The 23047-nt window shown below is 54.6% G+C and overlaps 1 protein-coding gene across 4 annotated transcripts in view; it reads right to left on the reverse strand.

Moving 5' to 3' along the window:
- EPHX1 (epoxide hydrolase 1) overlaps positions 1-23047 on the reverse strand; it is a 34560-nt gene that overhangs the window by 3708 nt on the left and 7805 nt on the right. For all 4 annotated transcript variants that reach the window (XM_047704908.1, XM_047704905.1, XM_047704906.1 and 1 more), the window contains exons 2-6: positions 11126-11313; positions 8664-8844; positions 1572-1799; positions 909-1038; positions 256-461 (exon numbers count right to left, since the gene is read on the reverse strand). In XM_047704908.1, coding sequence (XP_047560864.1) covers positions 256-461; positions 909-1038; positions 1572-1799; positions 8664-8844; positions 11126-11308 — 928 coding nt within the window. In that variant the 5' untranslated portion in view covers positions 11309-11313. The remainder of the gene's footprint in view (positions 1-255; positions 462-908; positions 1039-1571; positions 1800-8663; positions 8845-11125; positions 11314-23047) is intronic.

The following is a 23047-nucleotide window of genomic DNA, read 5'->3' on the forward strand; positions in this document are numbered from 1 at the left end:
AACAGTTCCAAATGCATCCTGACCCCCTCCAACCCCCAGAGTCCTGGGGCTGCCAGGACTTAGCCTCAGGGTGCAGGGCTCAGGGGTCCAGACCCCGGGGCCCACCGAGTCCGCTCCAGCAGGTGTCTGCCTCACCTGACCTCTGCCCAGCACTGCAGCCCGAGAACAAGCTCGGGTCCCTCCGGGAGGATTCTGCCCAACCCCAGCAGCGTCACGGGGTTGGGTGAGGCCCCCTGGCCGGAAGCACGCACTCACCCACAGTGTCGGGCTTGGTACACTGGATATGCATGTAACCACTCTCCCTCAGCAAGCTGTAGAAAACCTTCTCCCTGAAGGGGAACAGCAGCTCCATATCCCTCTGTGTGTAGCCGAAAAGCCGCGGGAAACGCCGTCCCAGAAGAAGGGTCAGGATGCCAGGATTTACAATGAAAGCCATGTTCAAGTGCAGGCCTTTCACGTGGCTGAGGGCAGAGGGAGGGTCTGGGTGAGGCTGGCGCAGGGCTGGGGGAGGGGAGATGAGCCCTCTGGCTGCGGTGCCAGCCCTCTTGGAACCTGCCCCTCTTGGTCAGCCCCATGATGGGGAGGAAAAGACAGAGTTTCTAGAACGTTCTGGTCTCCTCCGGGGCTTGGTCCTCCAGAAAGTTCCACTGCCTGACTTTCTCCTCCTCTACCTGCCCCCTCTGCCGGGGCACCTGGCCCAGAGTTCCCAACCCCCGTGACTCCCAGGACAGAATCCACATCAAGGTACCCCAGGCCCAGCAGGGTGACGGGGGGCCCTCACTCCCCTCTCCCAGGCCCACAGACACCATGCCTGGGTGAGCCCCGGCGAGCACGCACCAAGGCTCAGAAGGTGTGCCCAGGTGGACCCCCTGCCCGGATGGTAACCTCCCCATGACAGGGATCCTCACCTGGGCACCATCTGGGCCATGTTGGTACAGATCAGGGCCCCCCAGTCCCCGCCCTGAATGTAGAATTCCCGGAAGCCCAGCCGCAGCATCAGCTTGTAAAAGATCCTGGCCGTGGCCACAGAGTTCAAGCCTGGTTTGGAGGGGAGAGAACAGAGTCACAGAGGGGTCACTCGCTGGGCTCCCAGGAAATTCATCCCCCCCACAACCCTTGCCGCAGGCTGAGGTAACAGCAGCTCACAGAAGGGGAGAAAGAGTACTGGGGCCCCATGGCGGCCTGGCCACTGGTGTGTGCCCGGCCTCTGGTGGGAGAGAGGGTCAGTGAATGGACGGCCACACAGCAAGGTGCAGTGGGCTCAGGCTGGCACCGCGAGGTTCTGGGGGCCTGTGCTCTGCGAGGGCTGGTCTGGAACAGCAAGAAGCACAAAGGTGGCCCTGAACCGGTGCGGGGAGCCCCTGAGAGCACAGGAGTGCAGGCCCTGAGGCCATTGCTGGCCCCTGAGGACAGGCTGCTCTGCCCATCCCCCACCCCCCACCCCCAGGAGAGCCCGAGAAAGGAGCGCTAGCCATCTGGGCCCTACCCCCAGGCTCCAAAGGGAGCTGTCCCTGCTGGCTCCCTGCCTGTGGGAAGACCTGACCCTCAGAGGCCCCAGTAGCACTCCGTACCCTTTTTGGAGGATGCCTCCGAGAAGCCGTAGCCAGGAATGGAAGGGCAGATGACTTCAAACACATGCTCCTCACTCAGCCCATGGCTCCTGGGGTCAGTCAGGAGCGGGATGATCTTATAAAACTCGTAGAAGGAGCCGGGCCAGCCGTGCACCATCAGCAAGGGCTTTGGGGTGCAGCCAGACGGCGGCTGGGGGGGCTTCACGTGGATGAAGTGGATGTCCAGCCCTGGGGGACAGAGCACAGTCAGCCCACGGGGATGGGGGAGGCTGCAGCCATGGCCCCCCGTTTGCACGCTGTACCCCGCTTCCCTGAGCTCGGGCAGCGCCCCATGGTACTGAGCACAGCGGCCACCCACGCTAGCTGCGTGTCTACTGGGTGCTCCAGCCACAGGGGCGCCTGCAAGGTACAGACTGGGACCATGGCCCTTACACATGGGAGCATGAGCCCTGCCTGGGGCTGGCCGGCTGTGCACTTGCCAAGGCTGCCTAATATTGTGAAGACTCGGGGAGGGGCGCCTGGCGGCTCAGTTGGTAGAGCAGATGTCTCTCCTGATCTTAGGGTTGTAAGTTCGAGCCCCGTGTTGGGTGTGAAGGTCACTTAAATAGAAAACCTTGGGGAAAAAAAATGATTGAGGGGCACCTGGGTGGCTCCATCATTAAGCGTCTGTCTTCAGCTCAGGTCATGATCTCAGGGTCCTGGGATCAAGCCCCTCATCGGGCTCCTTGCTCTGCAGGGAGCCTGCTTCTCCCTCTGCCTGCCTCTCCCCCTACTTTTGCTCGCTCTCTCTCTCTCTGTTTCTCTGACAAATAAATAAAATCTTAAAAAGAGATTGGGAGAAAAAAAACCCTGTCTCTCCAGCACTAGAGGCTGAAAGAGATTACAGGTTTACACTGGATTATGATACATCTGTTTAAGATGACAGTGTAAATACATTTTTATTTAACATGTAAAACAGCTCACTGCCAATTGGTAAAAGCGAATCACCAAGTCAAACATCTCATTTTTTTTTTTTTTCAAACATCTCATTTTTGTAAGCTGTCGTGTGTGTGGTATACGAACTCACATGTATATACATTTTAAAGTCTGGAAGGATAGACTACAAACACCTAAAAAGTAGTTTCCTCTGAGCAATGGAGAGCGCAGAGCGAGCACAAGAGGGGGGTGGTAGGGGCAGAGAGAGAACCAGACTCCTCACTGAGCAGGGAACCCGACGGGGGGCTCAATCCCAGGACCCCGAGATCATGACTTGAGCCGAAGGCAGCTGCTTAACGACTGACCCACCCAGGTGCCCCCAATTATTTTCATTTTTTGTGTTTTCTGAACTTCCTAATACTTCTAAAAGGGATATAAATTCAGAGCATAGCTTCTTTTAAGTGGAGACTTTTTTTTAAGGTTGAGTGGCGTGCTGGGCATTAGGAACACATCCAGGCCAAGGGTGTGTGAATCCAGTCCCTCCCCGGAGTCCCTCTGAGGGCGGTCCCTTCCCAGGCAAGTGACCTGGAGAGTGCCTGGGCATTAAAGGCAAACACAGCCTGCGCTGCTGTCCCCTGTGGGGCCCCGCACCATGACCAGCTCTCCACGACCAGCTCTCGTTCTGGGCCACTGCTAATTCATTACATAAACAATACATGTTTACTGTAAGAAATGGAAAATTCATATAAATCAAAAGGGGGAAAATCACACATAATACCACTAACTGAAGAGAACATTATGTTGTCTTTCCAAATTTCTAAAAGTAAATTTGTTATTTTGGAACAGGTTTTTTTTTTTTTAAGGGTGGGGTTCAAACTCATGACCCCAAGGTCAAGATTAGCATGTTCGGGCTGCCTGGGTGGCTCAGTCGGTTAAGCATCTGACTCTTGATTTCAGCTCAGGTCTTGATCTCAGGATGGAGCCTACTTAAAAAAAAAAAAAAAAAAAAAAAAAAAGGAAGTCTCAGGCTCCACGGAGACAGCCAGGCACCCTTATGGAACAATTTCACATTTATAGAAAAACAGTGAGGCCGTACAGGAAGTTCCCACGAACCCACACCACGAATCCTGGTCATTAACAGCTTACGTTAGCCTGGTACATTTGTTACAAGGAACGAACCAGTACTAATACGTTCATAACTCCATTAAAATCCATCATTTATTCAGATTTCCTTAGTTTTAGAAACATTTTTATTTTTAAAATTTTCTGGCAGGAAGAACATTTAATCCCTCCTCACAAATTGGTTCACATGCCATCCAGCACCGCCAACTGCGAGCACGATGCATGATGCGCCCGTGGGTGTCTAGAACTTACTCTGGCATAACTGAGACTCTATGCCCATTACCAAGCGTCTCTCCACCTCCCCGCCTCCCGGCCCCCCCACCCTCTTCTCTGCCTCTAGGAGCGTCACAGTTGGGGATTCCCCCCATCCGTGGGATTGTGCAGTATGTGTCCTCGCAGGACTGAATTATATCACTCAACAGAATGTCCTTGAGGTCCATGCATGTGGTCATCTAGGGCAGGGCTTCCTTCTTTTCTAAAGGCTGAATAACGCTGGTGTCCACAGACAATGGACTATGGGTCCGATGTCCTGAGTTTTTACCTAACGTCCTTTACCTGTTCCAGGATCCCATCCAGGACCCCACGTTATGGTCCATTGTCATGTCTCCTTAGACTGTCTGGATTGTAGCAGTTCAGACTTTTTTTTCAAGATTTATTTATCTGAGAGAGACACAGAGCCATGAGCAAGCAGAGGGAGGGGCTGAGGGAGAGAGAATCCCCAGCGGGCTCCCGGCTGAGCGTGGAGCCTGACATGGGGCTTGATCTCATGACCCTGAGAAATCACGACCTGAACGGAAACCAAGAGTCGGATGCTCAACAGAGAGTACCACCCAGGCGGCCGCAGCTCAGACTTTTTAAAGAAATACAGATCATAACTTTCTTTGAGCAAAACCAGAACCCTACCTACACTCTACTTCCGAGCCTTTTTGTCTGTGTCCCTCCAGGCTGCCTGCTCTAGCGTTCATTCTGGAAGGTAACCGTTCCTCCTCCAGAACACACTGCACCATGTGAGAGGATGTTTAACTCGTCTGCATGCACAGCTGGGCGGCCCCACGCATACACACGTGTGCTGGTGTGCACGGGTGGTCCTGGAGGTGTGCACATGAGCACGTGTGTGAGGGAAGCGGAAGCTGTCCTGGGCGGGAACTGGGGAGGGAGAAGGGGCGAGACCGAGGCTGCCTATTCACTGTGTCCTTGTATACTGTTCAAATTTTAAATATTTGAATTTTAGGGGTGCCTAGGTGGCTCAGTCATTAGGCGTCTGCCTTTGGCTTAGTTCATGATCCTGGGGTCCTGGGGTCGGGCCCCGTGTTGGGCTCCCTGCTTGGTGGGAGGCCTGCTTCTCCCTCTCCCTCTCCCCCTGCTTGTGTTCCCTCTCTTGCTGTGTCTCCCTCTGTCAAATAATAAATAAAATCTTTAAAAATAAATAAATAAATAAATATAAACACACACACACACACACACACATATATATATATACATACATTTGAATTTTAAAAATGAAGAAAAATGTTCAAAACCCATACTTCCTAATTTGTCCTACAGGGGGCTTTCCTTGGCGGAGGAAGCAAGCCCCCTGCCCCCCAGGTTTCCTTGCTTGTCTGTGGTGCTAAGGGGTGCCCAGGCCCCGGATCTGGGCTCCTGCTGGGTGGTGAAGGGGACATGAGTGGATGGGGTCAGGGACCAGGGCCTGAGCCAGGACAGGGGCTGGAGATGAAGGGTAAAGTGCTGAGCTAGTTGGGGCCCTGAACCTCGGCCTCCCAGTGACTCACCAATGCTGTCCTCTGGGGGGGCGGGGACAGTCTGGGCTGCCCTGAGCCCTCTGGAGGCCCCACCTGCTCACCCCCAGACTCTGAGGCTAGAGACTAATTTCCGGAGGGAGACCCAGGCCTCCTCATAGGACAGGGAAGCAAATGCAGAGCCCAGAACACAGGTTAGGGGCAGAGAAGACCCCAGAGAGGGGTAAGCTTGAGGGATGAATGAGGATGGCAGCAGACTGAGGGAGGAGGGAGGAGGGAGACTTTCTTGGACCACGCAGGCTGGGGACCCAGGGAAAGAGAAGCACGAAAGCTCACTGGGCCAGGGTCAGGCTGCCAGCCAGGAGAAGTGGCTGACCCACACATGGGTTCAGTCACAGTGGGCTGCGGTCCAGGATGACTCGATGCCCGAAGTTAGCCCCTGTGGAGCTTGCACTGCTCTGTGCCATGATATCTGGGGGGTAAGACTTTCTCAAGCCTGCAGCTGCCAGGAAGGGAACAGCCCTTTAGTGCCACTCGCCTCTGCGTTTTTGAACATGCTGTTCCCTCCTCCTGGACCACCTTCCCCACATAAGTGGCAAATTCCTATTCATCCTTTCAGTCTCAGCTTACATGCCACCACCTCCTCCGGGAAGCCTTCTGTCACACTTTCAGGTGGTATGTTGGGCTCACAAAGCTCCCAGAGCCTCCTCCCTCACAGAAACCCTCACCCTGTGCTGGGATCATAGGCTTCACCCCTGAGTGAAGGCAGGGAGCCCGTTCCCTGGCCATGGGGCCTCCGGCCCAGCAGAATGCCTGGGTCCAGGAGATGCCTGCCTGTCAGCACTGGCTAGAGGACTGGGGAAGAGCTGGGGCTGCACAGTGATCCCAGTCACCGTGAGGAAGCCAGGCCATCTGGCAGTAGTGGTGCGAAAGGCAACCTTTGGAAATCACATACAAGGATCTGTATGTACTTCAGCATGGAGGAAATGGCTTAGGTCCTCTTGTGAGGCCCGTGATGAAGACATCAGTGTCCCCTAAGGGGCACAGCAACAACCAATTTATATTTAAAATTAGTCCTCACCTTATTCAAGTTACAAAATAAAGTTACAAGACCTAGCTCTCTATTAAGCCTTTGAGTTCAACTCACAAATATTATTTTCTCCATACTGTTGAAATTGTATTATTTTTAAACATCTTATTCTTAAGTCATCCTACACTCAGTGTGGGGCTCAAACCCACAACCCCAGGATCAAGAGTCACATACTTCACCGACCAAGCCAACCAGGGGCCCCAACATTTCTGTTTGATTCTAAATCTTTCTGGGGTTAAGATATGCTTTTCCAACAGACAAACAGACCAGTGGAACAGAACTGAGAGCCTGGAAATAAACCCAGGGATGTACAGTCAACTAGTCTTTGACAAGGATGCTGAATGGGAGAGAAGATGGTCTCTTGATCAGTGGTGCCGGGATAACTGGATATTCACATGCGAAACAATGGAGCTGGACCCCTACCTCACACCACTCACAAAAATTAACCCGACATGGATCAAAGACTTAAATGTAAGACCTGAAACCACGGAATTCCTGGAAGGAAACACAGACACAAAGCTCCCCCGACATGGGTCCTGGTGATGGTTTCTCGGATGTGATACCTAAAGTTCAAGCAACTGAAGCAAAAAATAACATGTGGGACAACATCAAGCTCAAAAGCTTCTGCAGAGCAAAAAAAAAAAAAAACATCCACAGAGTGAAAAGACAACCCGTGGAATGGGACAAAATAACTGCAAACCGTGTGTTTGATAACGGGTTAATCTCCAAAATACAGAGAGAACTCATACGGCTCAGTAGCAGAAAAACCACCCAATTAAACCATGGGCAAAGGACCTGAATAGATGCTTCTCCAAAGAAGACACCCAGATGGCCAACAGACACATGAGAAGATGCTAAGGGAAATGCCAATCAAAACCACAACGAGATGTTACCTCCCACCCGTCAGAATGGCCACGATCAAAAGACACAGACGAGAGATACCCAGTGTTGGCGAGGATGCAGAGGAAAAGGAACCCTCGTGCTCTGCTGCTGGGATTGTAAATGGGTGCAGCCATTTACAGCATGGACGGTCCTCAAAAAATGAAACACAATGACCATATGGTCCAGCAATCCCGTTCTGGGGAAAATCACAATATTAATTCAAAGAGATATCCACTCCCCAAGTTCACTGCAGCATTATTTACAGTAGCCAAGACATGTCTACGGATGGAGGGATGGATAGAGACATTGTGGTGCATGTGTGCACAATGGAATATTATTCAGCCATAAAAACCGAGGAAACCCTACCACTCGTGACAACATGATGCCTTCATCTCGCTAAGTGAGATAAGCCAGATGGAGAAAGGCAAACACTGCAGGGTCTCACTGATACGTGGGATCTCAAACAAAACAACAAACAAACTCAGGAAAAGAGATCAGACATGTGGTTATGGGGGAGTGAGAGAGCTGGACGAGGGGGGTCAGAGGGTTCAAACCCCACATGTAAGGGAAGGAAGCACCAGAGGGTGTCTCGTAGCAGACCCTGCTGTTGGAGGGACAGTAAAATCCTGAGTTCTCGCCACATGGAGACAAGGGCTTTCTGTCTTTGTGTCGTATCTGTAGGAGCAACTGGATGTTAGCAGAGCCTCCCGTGCTGATCACTTCACAGCAGACGTCTGCCAAACCATCACGCTGCACGCCTCAACCTCGCACCGTGATGGGTCTCAACGATTTCTCCATCAAAGTGGGGAAAAACCTTTTCCACTGAGGCAACAGTTCCCTCAGCTCAAGTGATCTTGAGGTGACCTTGGCAAGACTATCTGAGAGGCACCTTCCCTCCAGGAGAAGCTGTTGTGGGATAACCTGCCATCCAGGGGGGATGCGAGGTGGAGGGCTGGAGACAGAAAGGGCAATCTTCCACAGGACCTCGCCTGATGGGCCGAGCACTCTGAGCGGACACAGTAGCCCGGACTCTGAGGCCTCAAGAGGGGCTGAGCTGCCCGCGGCCATGGCAGGCCCAGGCCTCCGCTCCCTCTTCTCCACAGCTGTTCCATCAGATTCTGTGTTACTTTGGCTTTGAAATGATTTATGTGTTTTCCTGTCTTGCTCGAATGCCCACTAGATTGGTGGGGATTTGGCATCTTTGTGCCCAGCAGAAAGGTGACCCTACAAATCCACTGAAGGACCGGTATTTGGGTTCTAAGTGGGGTCCGCATCACGTCCCGCACGGACGAAGGCCGCTCCCACGACAGACTGCCCTCCCCAGTGGCTGGCGTGCAAACGTACCTTCAATCCTAGTCTTGAAGTGGGGGTACCTGTTGAGAATCTCCACCTGCTTCCTCCAGTCAAAGTCATTCCGCCAGTAGGAAAGGACTTTCCTCAGGTACGTGGAGTTGAAGCCAAAATGGAAACGCGCGTCCTCCAAAGGTGGGGTCAAACGGACCCTGTCAATCCTCCGGTGTAAGTCCTGGAGCAAAACACAGGAGCCGGGGAGAGATAGGGGTCGGGGGCAGAACACAAAGCAGGTTTGTTTCCGGAAGACAGAGCACAGCCATGAGGCAGCGAGAGCAGTCGAGGCAAAGCTGCGTCCCATCCCGCTACAGATGTGCGTCCCGGCCAGTCAGGTTGACCCCAGGAGAAATCTCCTTGTTTCCCACAACAGTGGCTGTTCCCAAAGCCTATGTTGTTCACTTGTTAAACAATTAATTTATTAGGGAGAGAGAGAGAGAGAGAGAGAGAGAGCGCCTGAGTTGATAAGGGGGCGAGGGGCAGAGGGAGAGAGAAACTCGACTTCCCACTGAGCGCGGAGCTGGGCGCAGGGCTTGATCCCAGGACCCCCAGATCATGACTCGAGCTGAAACCAAGAGTTGGCCACTGAGCCGACTGAGCCCCCCAGACGCTCCTATGTTCTTCACCTTTGACTTCAGTATTTTTTTTTTTACTTTTTTTTTTTTACTTCACTCTTCCCTATTTTTAACCGTACGAACGATATGCATCTTTCATTTATCTAGGCTTACGCAGGGACCAGCAAACCTTTTTTGGTCAGAGGCCAGCCAGTAACTATTTTAGGCTTTTGAAGCTGCCCCTGGTCCACTCTGTCCTTGCAGCATGGAAGCAGCCAAGCCACAGGCAAGTCGCGGACGAGCGGACACGGCTGTGTTTCGGTAAAACTTTATTTACAGACATGGAATCCCTCGTGCCATGTGATTTCCACATGTCTCGAGACAGTGTTCTTTTCTGGATGGTTTTCAGCCATATGGAGACACATAAAAGCTATCCGGATCAGCAGGCGGCAGGACAGAGTTGTCCCACGGCTGTGGTCTGCAGACTCGGAGACTCAGCACTGGGAAATGCTGTAACTCCGCTGGGGTCAAGACACAGACCAGGAAGCCTGCTGGGCGAGCATCGGACTAGGACGTCGTCCACCTCGGCTCAGGGGGCCTCCCAACCGTTACCTTCTCGGTCAGTGTCCTGAGCTCTCCAGCACCCAGGTTTCAGATGTCTTAGCTCTGGGTCTGAGAACCCAGTGGCCCTCGGGGCCCTGCCTCTGTCCTGAACAGCAAGGCATTGGTGGTCCCCCCCAAGGAGCTTCAGCCTGCTTTCGCTTGGGTGTAGCCCAGTTTCTGCTTTTCACCGAAATCTTACTTTTTATTGGCACTTCGTACGGCATGTACCCTTAGTAAACCCTCAGTTCCTTTTCCTCTGTGCCTACTTCTTCTCTAGATTATGGGACTGGGAGTGAATGGCGGGCAGGACTTCTCCCTTCTAGGGAAGCCCAGCAGCATACCTGCATACAGCAGGTGCTCCAATATGCACTGAACGAAAGCAAGAATGGGCAGGGCCTTGGGGCGCCTGGGTGGCTCGGTGGGTTAAAGCCTCTGCCTTCGGCTCGGGTCATGATCCCAGAGTCCTGGGATCGAGTCCCGCATCGGGCTCTCTGCTCAGCGGGGAGCCTGCTTTCTCCTCTCTCTCTGCCTGCCTCTCTGCCTAATTGTGATCTCTGTCTGTCAAATAAATAAATAAAATCTTAAAAAAAAAAAAAAAAGAATGGGCATGGCCGCCCTGGGTCCCACTCACCCTCCTGGGCCAGCAGCCCACCCCACCCGGCACCCCAGACTCCAGCGTGTGGGGGAGGGGCACATGCTCCGGGGTTGGACGGACCCGAGCCCAAATCCTGCTTATTATCTTGGTCACCTGGAGCCCACTGCTTTGTCCGAGCTCCAATTCCTGCGTCCGTAGACAGTCTTCAGCCTACAGGGTCACTGCGGGGACTGCACAGGACCACGAGCCCCCGCCCCACAGCAGGCGCATAACGGATGCTGACCCTGACAGCATCTGACATCACCACAGCCTTGCTTCTTCTCACTCAGGATCTCTGCCCGATCCCCGGTTAGAACCTGCTGGCCTTCTCCTGCCAGCTCACTCCCAGGGCTTCCTTGGATGCAAAGGAGGAGGACACAGCGGCTTTCCGTTTCCTTGGATGCATGTGCCCGGGACAGCTGGCACCACTCCCTCACCTGGGCATGGCTGGAACTTGGGCAGGGGATGGAGGTCCTGCCCGAGGAGGAAGGAGTAGAGGGGACGGGTGGGCAGAGGGGGCAGGCTGGACATGTCTCTCTGGGCACCTGCCCAGTGGGAGGAGAGTGGAGGGAAACCTGCTCTTTGGCCCGTCCCAGCCTTGGGGGAGCCCCAGCAGGGGCCTCCCTGTCCTCCCCCCTGCTCAGCCCCACCTGCAGAAGTTACCTTACCTGGATCTCCTCCTCGGAGGTCTCTACCTTGAAAGGGCGGATGCTGCCATCCTCCGCGGCTTCGGGCCTTGCCCCGGGCCCCCACCACCCATCTTCAAGAGGCAATGTTTCCTCCTTGTCCCGGGAGACAAACCAGTAGATGACAAAGCCCAGCACGGAGGTGAGGAGAATCTCCAGCCACATGATTCCTGCAAAAGCAAGGAGTGTCCATCAGCCGCCGAGACCCCCGGCCACACCTCGACCCCCTGCTGGAGACTCCGAATCCCCACCTGGTCTCCCACTGCACCCTAGACATCAGGTACTTTTTTTTAAGGTAAGCACCACACCCAGCACGGAGCTCAGTGTGGGGCTCGAACTCATGACCCTGAGCTCAAGCTCTAAGCTGAGATCGAGTCAGACCCTCACCGATGCCCCAGATGCCCCAGACCTCATGCACTTCTGACCTAAAAAAAAAGAATATAAGCACAGGGAAGTACTGAACACCAAGAAAGAAAAGACAAGCCTCATCTGTAAGCTCATCTACTGAGCTATGAAATTCATTCTTTGAATCGGAAAAATGTGGATGCAGGGCGGCTTCTCCACAGCCCCCAGGTATGGGGGCTGCCCTCCATGGCCTCATGGTTCTCTGGTTCTCCAATGGGCCTTTGGCTCTGGAAGCTTCTCTCCACCCTCATGAGTGCCCCCCCACCCCCGCCGCCCCATGCAGTGCTGGGCTCCAGAGGCTCCACCCCTTACTGTCTCCAGTCCCCATGGGTGCAGGGACCAGCACGGAGGCTTGGTGAGACGGGGTGTTATGAGGCCATACATCTCAGCTGTAATTTTAAAAACCTCTTTAGAAGATAGGATTCATGGAGTGCCTGGGTGGCTCAGTGGGTTAAGCCTCTGCCTTCGGCTCAGGTCATGATCTCAGGGTCCTGGGATCAAGCACTGCACTGGGCTCTCTGCTCAGCAGGGAGCCTGCTTCCCGCCCCCATCCCCCTGGCCTGCCTCTCTGCCTACTAGTGATCACTGTCGGTCAAATAAATAAATAAATAAATAAAAAAGAAGATAGGATTCACAAGCTGTACAATTCCCCCGTCTCAAGTATAGGATCTGGTGATTTCTAGTTGGCCAGAGCCCCAATTTTAGAGCATTTCCATCAGCCCTAGGCAACCACAATTCCGCTTTCTGTCTCTATAGACCTGCCTATTCCTAGGACAACCTGAGAAGCTGTCCGAGTCCTCTTTGCCGAAGGACCTGCTGGGGCCAGGCCGAGGCCCTGGGATTGGCTCCCACCACCCCTGAACCGGGCCACCGGGGGCTGGTCCTTGAAATCCTGGTCCGTGGGCATCCAGAAATCGCTTAGCCTTCCTGCCCTTCCCTCAGCACTGCAGAGATCAAATGCCCTTCACTGTCCCCATCCTACTGACGCAGGGGACAGGTGTGTGTCCCTCCCTGCCCCCCAACTCCGGCCGATGCCTTCTCGCTGCTGGGGGCTCATGGTCTGGGCAGGTGACAGGCAGTGTTGGGGAGGGCTTCCTCGGGGGGAGTGACTCCATATCATTCAGCTCACCTAATTATTGTAATAGTCCCATCTTGCAGTTGAGGAAATGAAGGCTGAGCAGTGTGTCTAAGCCCCAAGAGCCCGTAAACGGGGGAGGCAGGTTCCCAAGCTGCACGGACATGCACCCCAGACCACCTCTACTCCCTGTGCTTGGTTACTCAGGGAAGATCTCTCTGCACGATGGAACTGTGGGCCCCTAGAAGGCAGGGAAGATATCCTTTTCGGCCCTAAATCCTCTCTATTCCCCTCTAAGGTGGCAGAGGGCCGTGGACGGCACCATCCCAACTGTAAGGGATAAACCAGAATCTTGCAGGAGAATTGCCTACAGTCTCTCTGGAAAAGGGGCAGAATCTACTAGAACTGGACCTTGACAAAGTCTGTGACTCAGCAAATCACCCCTAGGTACAGATCCAACCTAAACACAGCCCAGCCCGGGGAAGAGATGTGGAGAGCAAGGGCTCAGGCAGGTGCACAACACAACTCGGGGTGTGCTGGGTCACTGCTGCAGGGACACTCTGTTAGGAGCCCGGTGCGGCCATGGTCATGGCCCCCAAGCCTGCAGGCTGCCCTTCGAGTGTGGGAACCCACCCGGGCTCTGACTCTTTACTCAGCAAGACCTGCTGATTTGGAAGTCACAGGTGGCCTGGTTCCTGGAAGCGGGAGTGCGCTGGGGAGGTGACACACCATCTCCTAGGCCCACCACACTCCAAGTAACACACAACGCCCTTGTGGGTCTGGGGAGACCCGGTCTGGCCTTCCCAGAGAACCCCCATTCCATGGGATTTCCCCCCCTAAAAGAGAAACTGGGACTACCTTGACTTAAGAACTTTAACATCTCGGGGTTTACAAAAAGGGAGCTTCTCCTGTTTCCGGTAGCTCAAATCCCGAGCGACCAAAGCACTCTGAGCATCTGTGGCCTTGTAACCTGGGGGAAACCACGCCTGGCTCAAAGCAGGTGGTCCGGCCCCGTGCGTTCCTTCCCCTGAATCCCTTCCTACTGGGTGCAATCTTCAGGCTGGCAGAGCCCCCGGGAGATTCCCGTACGCCAGAGCCATGCACGGGAAACTGCCGTCTGGGAGTGTCCGCTCCCCAAGGACATGGCTTGGGAGGATGGAAGCAGCACGACGGGGGGACCTCTGGCTGTCTGCATCCCGCAACCCCTGTCCAGGGGCAGGTGCCCATCTTTGTTTCCATCTGTCCTGAGAGGCTGCAATTCTCACCCCCAGGGACAGATCTCTGTCTCTTTGGCTGTCACATCCTCAGGGAGAGATCTTGCATGGGGTCCGCTCCTGCCAGTGGAGAAAACACTCTGCCTCGTTCAAAACACCAGCCTTCAGGAGCCACCGTGAAGACTTCACAAGTCTCAGGTTCTAGAAGGAGCGTGGCAGCTTCGTGGGGCGGGCTCCTGATGCCCAAGCCTGGGAGGCACGCTCTGAAAGCTCCAGATCCGTATTCAACCTGATTCCATCGCTTCGTGTTGTTTGGTTATAATGCATTTTCCCAGAACCCAGACCTGATGCTCTGCTGGGAGAGGTCGGGGGGTCAGAGGGGAGGAAGTCTTTCCCAGTGGAAACATTTTTTCCTCAGAGTCAGAGTACCCTTCCTAAAACAGTGATTAGCTTGCCTCATAAGGAAAATGTAGTTTTTCTTGTAAACCAGCCTGATTTCTTTCTTTTTTAGCACAGTAACTGGAGGACAGTGGTCATGTGAGATTGTGCTCAAAGGGACCTTGACGACTCGGGTAAGAAACAAGATCATATGGAGTTTAATTCCCCAAATTCTTCTCTGAGGTCAAGCTCTGGACACATACTTATGCAACTTGGGGGAAAAAAATCAATCATCGGGGTGCCTGGGTAGCTCCGTGGGTTGAGCGTCTGCCTTTAGCTCAGGTCATGATCCCAGAGTTCTGGGATCGAGTCCTGCGTCAGGCTCCCTCTTCCCCACTTGTGCTCTCTCTCTCTGCCTCACTCTCAAATAAATAAATAAATAAAATCTTAAAAAAAAAAAATCGGGGTCAGTTTGCAATGAAGAAGCTAATTGGGCAATACGGTAACCTTAGGACTGCATGTAAAGTACTTGAAAGGGACAAGGAAAGCCCATGGGGCTGTGAACTCGTTTTCTCCTGCCTTCCTGGGTCTGACTTACAAAGCCAACTCTTAGATGCACGAGGTCAAATAAAGGAGGTGCTTCCGTCTCCCACACGCATGGGTGAAACGGACATCCTTCTAAGAATTGAACTGAAGTCATCTTTCTGTTATGCTTGGTGCAGAAACCCAAGTTTTAAAAACAGAGGATTCGTTTAAGGACTAAGACTAAAAGCTCTTTTCTTATAACATGAATTTGGTCTGTAATGGACCAGGAAGTCATTCATTCTTTTAAAGTAAATAAGGGATTTGGATTGGTGCCTTGGAAAAGTCTTCTTGGACCAGAGATGAGCTCAGCAGACACCATGGGTGTGCGTGTGGCTGGGAGTTTTGAAGGCTACCCGGGAGTTCACGAGACACAAAGTAGTAAAGTGCACGTGTGGGCGAGGAACGCCGAGATCTACCCCTGTGCCCACCGTAGGCACTGACAGTTGCAAGCTCCGGGGTGCAGTCTTTCCATTTCCGTCTGTTCCAGCTGTCCCTACCTAGCCTCCTGGAAACTGCTGCTTCTTCATGACGATGCCATAAGTGTTAACGCAGAAGTCAGGATTGCCATTCAGATGCCCCTTCTGGAAATCCTAAGCCAGGGCTTGGGAGCAAGGTGAGGAAATGTGCCTGGGGAGGTGGGCACATTGTGGCTGTGGGAGAAAAAGGCGGCCTGGCCGGGTTACTGAAACCTTGGCGCCCTGCCCCCGCTGCCTGGAGGGAGTTGGGCACTCAGCAAACGTGCCCCCCCCCTTCACCTGCTTCCTTCCTCACTTGGAATTTTGCTTCTCATTGGCAAAGCCCAGCTGAACACTGCATTTCCTGGCCCTCTCTGCACCTCAGTCTGATGGAGCGATGAGGTGCTGACAAAGAGCCGTAAGTGTGTTTGGGGAAGAGCCATCTGTGGCCTGGATAGTACTTGGTATAAATTAGGAAAAGACACCTGTCCTTTAAAACGAGATAAGAAAATTAACCCAGTGTATTTTTTGGTCCTAAGACGCCTCATTGTCATCCCCCAGAAAGCACTTGTAAATACATATGCAAATCCACACTGCGGATGATGTGCATGGCATCCTCTCGGGTTGCACAGTGTGCCACCTGAGCAAGGGTGCATGGGTCCTACACGGGTGTGGCAGACTGTGTAAAGAACGCTGCCTCAGCTGGGAAGTGTGCACCTATTTTCCTTCCCCTTCCTCCTTCATGCTTCCAGGGATACAGATGTGACGCTTGGACTCTGGTAGCCATTTTGGGTCGTGAGGTCATCTTGAGGAGAGAGGTCAGTGCTAGGACGATGATGGCGATGATGGGTTCCCGCTGACTGCAGCACTAGCAGCCCAGTCCTGGATGACTTATTCCAAACTTGCTTCATGTGACAGGGAAACAAACTTCTACACTGTTTGAGCCACTGTCCTTTTGAGCGTTGTATTATAGAAAGCCTAACATCATCCTCACTAATTGCGAAAGTCAGGGAGAAAACAAAATATATACAATCCTCCTGCCCCTGTGGACACATTCTCAACAACAAATGCTCAGTCTTTGAAAGGTTCAACACTGCATTCGTGTTCCATGGCTGAGACGTATCTGATGAATAAACATCGTCCTGGAAACAATTTGAATGTCCATTGGCTGGGGACGGAAGTAAGCTGTCATGGACTCATCAAATGAATTTAGGGACGGCTGCCCCAAATGTGCCCCTTCGGCATGGTGATGAGTTTAAATAAAAGTCACTTAGGAAGCAGCCGGTGCGAGGACCCTCAGACCCTCCTGTTTGCCCCTGAAAGCAGGAAACAAACCTCCCAAATGAAAAATACCCTTCCTGTGTTAAGAAGTAAAAAGACACCCTTGTCGCCGGAGATGGGGACTTGAGAGTCGAGAAAGCGGTACATACAAGTTAATCTACTCGCCGTGTCTAAATTCTGATTAGAATTCCCCACAGATTAAGGCTCGCAAACACCTGTTTTCTATATCCTGTTAATTCGTCACGCATTGATTGTCTCTTTGTCTCGAAAGTATAAAAATTGTCTACCTTGGTCATTTCTTCAGGCCCCAATTTCTCTACTGGACCTCCCTGCACAGGTCATAAAACTTTGAGGTTTTTCTTCTGGTTAATCTGTCTCGTGTGAATTGAATTCTTGGTCCAGCTGAAGACCCTGAGGGTAGATGAAGAACTTTTTCTTCCTTACACTGCACAGAAGGTCAATTATCTGTGGCTCCAGAAAGATCTCCCTAATGAACAGTTAAGTGAGAGCAGGAGGGCATGGCCAACAGTGCCACCCACATGGACCAAAGGACGCAATGCCCTATGGTCAGTCTGGGACTTCACCCGGATGCTGGCAACAGTGACCACCCCAAAGAGGGAACGATCTTTTTTATTCTTTTCAAAGATTTTATTTATTTATTTGAGAGAGGGGGGCATGCAAGCAGGGGGAGGAGCAGAGGGAGAGAGGGAATCTCCAGAAGGCTCCACGCTGAGCACGGAGCCCAGTGCGGGGCTCGATCTCATGACCCTGAGATCAGAAGTTGAGTCAGATGCTCAACCAACTCAGCCACTATGCGCCCCATGAGGAAAAGTCTTGTGCTCAATAAGCTTTTGTACTTTGAAAAAAAAAATCACCTTTACCAAATGCATGTACTATCCTCTCAAAAACAACATAATGGTACATTTTTTAAACCACGAAAACCCGTAAGGGGGACAACAGTCCTCCCTGTGACTCAGCGTCAACGGTGAGTCAGATGCCCCCTCCGGGCCAGAGGCACTCAGAACCTAGTCACGCAGCTATGGCGGGGATCCCGTTCGGTGACCTCCTGAGGGCTGAGACCCCATTGGGATAAAGGACAATCTGGAAGCCCAGGGGCCTCTGCGGGCCACGGGCCTGGTGGAAATGTGAAACAGATGGGTTAACGAGGCTGGCCAGGCTGCCAGGGGTCCTGTGCCCAAACGGGGCCATCCCTTCCAGGCACCGGGCTCCTGCTGCCTCCTGCATGGGCGACAGACACGTATGTGGTTCTAACCTAGATCCCAGCACCCACCTGCCAATGTAGTGGCTCCCAAATATCTTGGACCCTTTGCAGGGGCATCTGCAACAGCACAGTGATCTCATCCCCCTATGCCTCTGTCTCCTTCTGGGGCTCCTACTCACTGTGGCGGGCACTAGGCACCTTCTGCATGCCGCCCCCAAGGCCCATGCCATGACCTTGAACCCCCTCCGGCATCCCACCCACATGGATGAAACCTGTTGGCAGGTTCTAGCAGCTCCATCTCCAAGATGGTCTAGAAGCCACCTCTGCCACTATCTTCCCTGGACCAAAGTGAAGCCTCGGTCCAGTCCCCTCCCACATCGTCTGCAGCCAGAAGGACCCTCTGTAAATCCAAACCTGCTCATGTCCCTTCCCTTGTTACAACCCTCAAATAGCTTCCCGCTGCTCTTGGAACAGAGGGACACCGGCTCAGCCTTCAAGACCCCTGTGGTCAGAGCGGCGCACCTCTCCCTTCCTTGCCCTCTCTGGGCCCAACCCCCACCTCGGACCCAGGGCATCCCAGGCTCTCTTTGAGAACAGAGGCCAAGGGGGTCCAGCTCTGCCTCCCTGGGAGGACTCCGCCCTCTGCCCCATGGCGCTGAGGGTTTCCTGACTGTGACTCACACTCACATGAGAGGGAGAACCTCAGCTCCTTCTGGGGGAAGTCATCTCGACAGAAAACTCAGAGGCAGAGGCTGTGAAGGGGGACACGGTGGCACCACAGGCTGCTGTGACGCCAGGCCAGACAGAAAGGTGGGGCTCGGGGTTCTGTGCCCTCCCCCAGGCCCGGGCCCCTCGCCCCCACGCCCCCAAGTCTCACCACTCCTCTCTGGAGGAACGCAGAAGGAACATCCCTGTGGAACGGAAAAACAGATGGCTTCCTTCCCATCCCAGGGCTGGCCGTGAAGAATGGGAATGTTCCTGCCACCAATGCACTGCTCACAGCCACTGCCCCAGCAAAGGGGCTTCCCGAAATTCCCAGAAAGTCCCAGGCCCTGCTCACTGGGGCTGAGATCACCCTGGGGGGTGGATGGCCAGGGATGGAGCAGGAAAGCCTGGCGGGGAGGACACCCTGACCAGCCACACAGCCTCTGCCCCCACAGACATTTCTCCCCACACCCCAGCGGCCAGCAGGGCCTCAGGATGGGTGAGGCCCGGGACAGCTGCAGAGCAACACGCCCTGCACCCCTACCCCAGAGCCAGGCCTTGTTTTCCGCCCAGAAGACCTGGAGCAAAGCCTGGGAGAGCAGCCTGGAACCAGCACCCAGGGGAAAAGAAAACATCGTTTACAGGCAAAAACAAATCAGAATGCAAGGGCAGTAAAAACAGCACCGGGGCGGGGTGCAGGCTTCGTGGGGGAAGCCCTGCTCTGGGCCTGCGTGGGGCACATCGCCACCGGACATGGAGTGTGTCCCCCACTCCCAAACTGACTCTCTGTTCATGCCTCTGTGTAGACAGACAGAACACGACTCAATTCCTGTTGCCACTGATGGCATGCTCTTGGCCCCGGGAGCCTGCAGGCCGGTGGTCAGGCGCTGGCTGCCGGCCTCCAGTCCTGGCCCTGCCACCCACCAGCCACGCGACTTCAGGCCAGTGACCCCAGCTCTCCAGGCCTCACCGAACCGGGGGGTTCAAAGAGTCACTTCGGGTAAAGGGGCGATGCACCCACCCAGGGATTCGCTTTGGATCTTAAGTCCCCAGAACACGACAGGTCAAGGAGAGGGACCCCAACCCATGTCCTTATCCAGCACTTTCCCTGAGGAAGTGCTACCCTGACCAAGATGGGGAGCTGAGGAGTGGACGTCAGAGGAGGGAAGGCAGAACGTGTGGGGCACCCAGGCCCCGCCGCAGTGGGAGAAGGGAGGACCCCTGGCAGGGCTGGCTGACCCCCAGCACCTCTGGAGGGGGCCCAGGGACCTGCAGACCTGGCTGCTGAGCTAAGGGCTCCCCACAGACCCATCGACACAGGCCTGAAGGTGGGTAGTGCGGCGGGGGCGGGGGGCATGCTGGGATCAGTGTGTTGGTGGCCGGTGTCACCCGAGGCCCCACTCCACTCCTGGCTGCCCTAGGACACCAGGCCAGTTTTCCACTGGTCTTACGTTACAAGAGAAATGCCCCGAGCAGAGCACAGTTCGCTGCCTCTGAGGAAGAAGCAATTTACCTGGTGTGGGATTTCAACACTTGGCATCTCTACTGAGTAGAGAAGAGCCCCATTCCGGAGGATAAAGGAGTGGGCCATGTACGCTGAAATGCTGTCAGTCACGTACCTGATCTCCTTCCCCTCTGTCCCCGGGTCAGCCAGCCCTCAACAATGTGCTCCCTGGTCTGGAAGCTTCCTCAATGGTATGTAAGCTGATAGCACTGTTGGCCGGGCCTTGCTGAGTAACCTAAGCTGCTTTCTCCTCTGGAATGTGGTGAAAGGCCCCGTGCTTCGTGGAGGGGGCCCCTAAGGACGAGAGTCAGGGTGTCCAGGAATGTTATGGGCTGTTGGTATCTTGGTGGGGATCAGTTTGCTAGTGGCAATGTCTGGGTAGCAGAAAGGAATAAAAAGTTGCAAAAGGCTAAAAATACTTCTGGAGTTCAGTGGAAGGTCCTGGTGGACAAAGCAGCCTCTGAGGGAGGGAGGAAGGTGCGGACCCGGGTGAGGACATGGCCACCTCCCCCCACCCCCGGGGTGGGGGAGGTGGGCCTGCCCATTCCTGCCGCCTCAAAGTGACCACATGGTCCAGCAAGCAGGTCCTGCCACAGGCAAACAAAAAACCCGGGAAAGCAGAAAAGTACATCCACTTTCCCTGGAGACTTGGAAAGTGAGTTGGATTCCCTGCACACATCACTGTGTGGACCCACCAAGAAGACATCTGAATTCAGTGTATCAATCTTCTCTAAAGGTAAAGGCGGCAAAAACTCCTGTTCTCGATCCAGGGATCTTCCGTTCCTCCCACGGTCGCCCTTTGTGAGTCAGCCATAGAATCTTCTGGAATGTCTCAGAGCACCTCAGAGAGGGAGGGGTTGCAGCACTAGGACAGCACAGCCCCACGCTGGACACAGACAGTGGGGTGTCCACACCAGGTGTGTGAGCCGGGCTGGGGAAGGCCTCAGCTGGGCTTCCGAGGGTGAGGAAGGGTGCACCATGACCTCCCTCAGGAGAGCAAACACACCTTGAGGGAAGTGAAACCCCAGTGTGAACTCGGTTCGCACCGTGTGTTTGGTCATGTAACCAAAGATGGGACTGCACGTTCCCTCCCTGGTGAGAGGGAGGATTTCCTGCAGCACATACCGCCCTTCTCCTCAGGGAAGGCAGGTGGCTGGATCCCCTCTTGGGGAACTGGTGCACTCCCAACCCTCTCCACACAGCACCCTGGGGCCCCTGATCCAGCCCAGGAAAACTCACAGGTGGGTGGGTGGTGACTCCGGGGGGCCAGCTGGGCTGGGCAGGGACACTTCTTCAATCCGAGCCCCTGAACTCTGTCTGAGGGTTTGCCCCACAGCCTGAGGCCGCGGCTGTCACTTCGCTTGTGGCTGCCCCTGTGGACCTGGCACAGGGTGCCCCCAGGCCCCATCAAAACTGACCGCTCCCCGCAGACACGTTTTCCCCCCGAAGGTCCGTTTGGACTTCTTACCCGCAGTCGTCACACACTCACGCTCCAGGGGCCCTCACATTGAACACCCCAACCCCTCCATTTTATGGGTGAGGTCCAGGGCAGGGACATCCCAATGGCACAGCTAGGACACGCGTCCCCTCTTCTTTTAGTGCTAATTCTCCTCCGCACTACCGTGTTCCCTCAGAGGAAGGAATCACCGACGATGGGGTTGAGGGCCTTCCGGAGGTAGGTTTTGGGCATGAGCTCCCAGGGGCCCTGTGAACCCCCCGCCGCCTGCTCTCCCTGTGTGCCCTCCAGCCCTGAGTGTGGGTCCTTGGCGCCAGTCCCTCAACAGCGGCCCCCAGCTCCCACTGAGCCCCCCTTATTCTGTGCGCCTATCTGTGCTCCGCAGCTCTGCGCACCTGCACTCAGGAACAGAGTCTGGGCAACCCCTGTGTCCTTGGGTCTGGGCCTGGGCCAGGAGGCTGAAGGGAAGAGTCAGGGTGCATGGGCGGGGGGCGGGGCAGTTAGTAAGCCTGGGGCCTGTCGGACTCTTCCGTCCATGGCTGGGGCTCCCTGTGAGCTCCTGTGGGACAGGTCCCTCTCCCCAAACGCATTTGGCCACTTTGACCAGACACCCCGCTCCTATAGGTAGGTACCAGCTAGAGTGTCCTAGGCCCACGGGTGCACATGGGTTGGAGCAGAAGGCACTGAGGTTCACTTAGGTTGTCCTGCTGAGCAGTTACTGTCTGTGTGTCTGTGAAGGTCTTTCCTTTCCTGGAACTGGGAGCGGGGCAGAGAAGGGAGCACATGGCAGAAAGTTCCGGAGTCCTCTTGCTCTCAAGCTGGGCCAGTACAGTTTATACAAGAGGTCACTCACACCAAAGGCCCTGGTGGCAGCCAGCCCCACACTCAGAAAACACAGATAAGAGTTCATCTGTGCCAGGAGCGCTCCTGCCCCAGGGCCTTTGCTCTTCCCTCAACCTGGTGCACAGTCACCCCCGATGGCAATCTGCCACTCCTACCTCCTCATCGTTATTCAGATGTCACCTCTCAACCCAGGCTTCTCTTTCACCTGACACCCCTTCCCTCTCCAGGTTTTCCCCATCTTTGAAGGTACCTTATATTTTACAAGTTTATTTCATGGCCCACCTCTCCCTCCATAAAACTGCATGATCCAGGAGGAGCCCCCTGCCCTGAACAGAGGGTGGTCCCTAAGCACGGCCCACACTTCCCAGGGAAACAACCCAGTCCTCACAGTCATCCTAGGTGTGGAAATTGGGGGGCGGGTGGACTACTGCTGAACAACCCCAGAACTTTTTGCTAAGTCAGACCCAGTGGGGCTAGGCCCTGAAGGGAGCCACCACCCAGGAGAGGACAATGTTACTTTCCGGAGCTGGGAGCTCCCTTGGGAATGTTTACTGTCCACGCTGCTGCACTCCAGGGAGGCCCACGTCCTCAGCCCTTTCCCCCAAGAGCTCATCCATCCAAGCAAAGGCGCTGGGTGGGAGGCAGAGATGTCCAATGCACAGGCCTCCCCTCTCCCCACCTACCCGGGGTGCAGGATGCAGAGTCCTCACAGAGCTGCCAGGGCCGGGACAGGGGTGTCTGGCCAGGCAGGGGGGAGGGCAAAACCATGCTCTGCGGAGAC

This window comes from Lutra lutra, chromosome 15 (assembly GCF_902655055.1).
Source record: "Lutra lutra chromosome 15, mLutLut1.2, whole genome shotgun sequence".
NCBI lineage: Eukaryota > Metazoa > Chordata > Mammalia > Carnivora > Mustelidae > Lutra > Lutra lutra.